General features: G+C 50.5%; 1 protein-coding gene across 1 annotated transcript in view; it reads right to left on the bottom strand.

Annotated features, from left to right (window-relative positions):
* Positions 1–2,883, bottom strand: part of LOC102774259 (histone-lysine N-methyltransferase PRDM9-like) — a 28,771-nt gene that overhangs the window by 8,113 nt on the left and 17,775 nt on the right. The window contains 1 exon segment of the mRNA XM_015560434.1: positions 1,359–1,425. Coding sequence (XP_015415920.1) covers positions 1,359–1,425 — 67 coding nt within the window.

The following is a 2,883-nucleotide window of genomic DNA, read 5'->3' on the forward strand; positions in this document are numbered from 1 at the left end:
TATCTGGTTTGTTTGGGTTCTATAATCGAAACACTGTTTCAACTCAAGCTCTGAGATCCTGGCTGGCTGAAAGCAGGTTTCTGGGGTTTTCTTTAGCTCCTATATTTGTAACAATGTTTCAAACTGCAAGCTCAGAGGCCTTCAGTGACAGGCGGGTAACGTTGGATTCCTCCATCACTGAAGCAAGCAAGCCTTATGTTCGCTTCAAGCTGCCTGGCTGCCAGCCGCCATCTTGGCTGGCACTTAATTTGCATATTGCCCTAATTAGCCAATGGGAAGGGTAGTGGAGTGACATGAATTTGCATGTTTCTCTTTTATTAGTGTAGATAAGAACATGTGAGGTGCTCTCATCGTGCAGCAGGTCTTCAAATGATGTTTTGTTCAACTTTGTTTCACTGTAACACAAATTATATTAACTCTCATTCATATCAATTGGCCTGTGGTAAAGTGGTTTTATTACCTTACAATCACACAACCTAAGGACAGTTAAGTGAGCACTCACTGTCCTTAATGAAACCAGTCATAAAAAGCCATTTAATGTATAATTCCATTCAATGAAATGCCCAGAATGATCAAATCCATGGACATAAAGTAGATTAGTAGACATTAAAAGGGGGAAGAATGGGGAGTGAGGGTTCCTGGGTATGGTGCTTCTTTGGAAACAATCAAATTATGGCAATAGGGTTGGTTGTACAACTTTATGAATACTGTCTATTATCCCCCACAAATTATACACTGTCTGGGTATGTGAATTATAGCTTAGTAAATGTTTTCTTTTTTTCATACATAGGGGCACACAGACACAAGACATGGTGCAGATATGTGGAGTAAGTAAAGGGGTGCACAAATAACAGGGTGACCATCTCCCCTGCCCATTTCACAGCTGTCAGCTCCTCACAGGCACATGTGGAGTCCAAGGTGAAAAGGTCACCAACTTCTGTGCTACCTCCTTTCACCCTCACCCCTCCATGGAAAACAAGACACCCTAACTGGCTGAGAGTGTCCTTGTCCAACTCTCCACACAGACTAGACACCAATGGGGCAGGGACTTTACTTGACTCCTACTTCCTGCACCCATAGGGCCTGGCATATGACACACACTTAAGGACCTTGTGAGGAAAAAGAGGAAGAGAAAGAAGGCCCAGTGCACGTAGGGGGTGAAATGTCATGCCAACCTCTAGCTGTAAGTCTTAGAGGCTATAAAAGCTCCAAATGTGATGAAGCTTTGAGTCCATTCCCAGTGATGACAACAGGGTGGGCCTGGGCTGAGAGGCAGGAATTAGGACCCAGGGTTTTGGGTGTGTCCCTTTGATAGTCCCCACCCCAGGCCTGCTGACCTGCGCTGGACCTGGGCTTACCATTCTCCTGCAGAATCTGAACAGTGTTCTCCACCAGCTCCACAGCTTCCTTGCCACTCTTGGGGTTCTAGAACTACACCCAGACCCAGTTGTCAGGGGTAAGTACATCCAAGAACTGCTTTAACAACATCAGCTCCAGCATCTGCTCCTTGTGTGCACCTCAGGCACAGATCCTTGTGGCACAGCCCATGTAGGCTGGTCAGGGCCTCTCAGAGGTCCCATGGCCTCTTTGTAGCACAAGCTATGAAAGCACAGTGGGGATCCCTACTGAGCCCAGGAGTCAGCTCTGGGGGCTCAGGCCTGGAGAGGAACTCAGGTTGCCATGAAGCCGCCTTGTCCTCCTCCATCTTGATGACCACAAACTCTTCCTGGTCTAGGAGTGCTGGGTTGGCTGCCAAGGCAAGACCTTGGGAAGCTGGCCTTCCAGGACCTCACTAAGGTCACACACCCCGTCTTTCTGGGACACATGCCCACCAGATTAGAGAGATGGACCAGCCTTCCCTCGTCCCACCAGCCACCTGCTGTGAGAAAAAACTGTCCTCAAATCTTGCTAGCTGGCAACCTGGCAGGGGACACTCCTAACGTTGACCTCCCGCTAGCACTGGGAATCTGGTTAAGAGGAGTGAGACCACTCTTCAAGGAAGCTTTCAGGAATTCAAACCTGACCAAGCCAAGTGGTGAGGCCTCCTCCATCCCAGGGCAGTGCCTTAGTGAACTGCAGCCAAACAGATTCTGGCAGGAAGTAGCAAAGGCTCAGTGTCCTGGGAGAGTCTGGGTGAGTAAGGATGAAGTGTCAGGGGCAGTAGGAAGAGTGAGGTGGGGCCCTGGCCAATGTGATTCAGTTGGTTGGAAGATCATTCTGTACACCAAGACCTGGTGGGTTCCATTCCTGCACACATACCCAGGTTGCAGGTTTGATTCCCAGTCAGGGTGTATGCAGGGGCAACACTTGAAGTTTCTTCTCTCACCCTTCCTCTCACAATCTACACTAATAAAAGAAAAAAATGGTAATTGGCATACGATGCTACCCTTTTCATTGGCTAATCAGGGCTATATGCAAATTAACTGCCAACTCAGATGGCAGTTAACTGACAACAAAGATGGCGGTTAATTTGCATATGTAGGCACAATGCAGGGAGGCGAAAGGGAAAGCAGGAAGAAGCCCCCTGCCACTGACAGTGATCAGAAACCCAGGGCCTCTTTTGCCCTGCCCCCCATCCATGATCAGAGAATCAGGTACCTTTTCCGCCCTGGCCAGTGATAGCAGGAAGTAGGGGTGGAGCCAGCGATGGGAGCTGGGCAGGGTCGAAGCTGGCAGTCCCGGGAGCTAGGGTTCCCTTGCCTGGGCCTCAAATGGAGCCCACGATCGCGGGCCGCTGCTGCTGCGGGTCCCCGCTGCCTGGGCCGGACGCCTCTGGGCGTTAGGCCTGGGCAGGGGCAGAGCCTGCAACCGCAGGGAGCTGGGGGTCCCCTGCCCAGGGCTAATGCCTCAGCCAGAGGCGTTAGGCCTGGGCAGGGGCAGAGC

Source organism: Myotis davidii, unplaced genomic scaffold (genome assembly GCF_000327345.1).
Source record: "Myotis davidii unplaced genomic scaffold, ASM32734v1 scaffold74, whole genome shotgun sequence".
NCBI lineage: Eukaryota > Metazoa > Chordata > Mammalia > Chiroptera > Vespertilionidae > Myotis > Myotis davidii.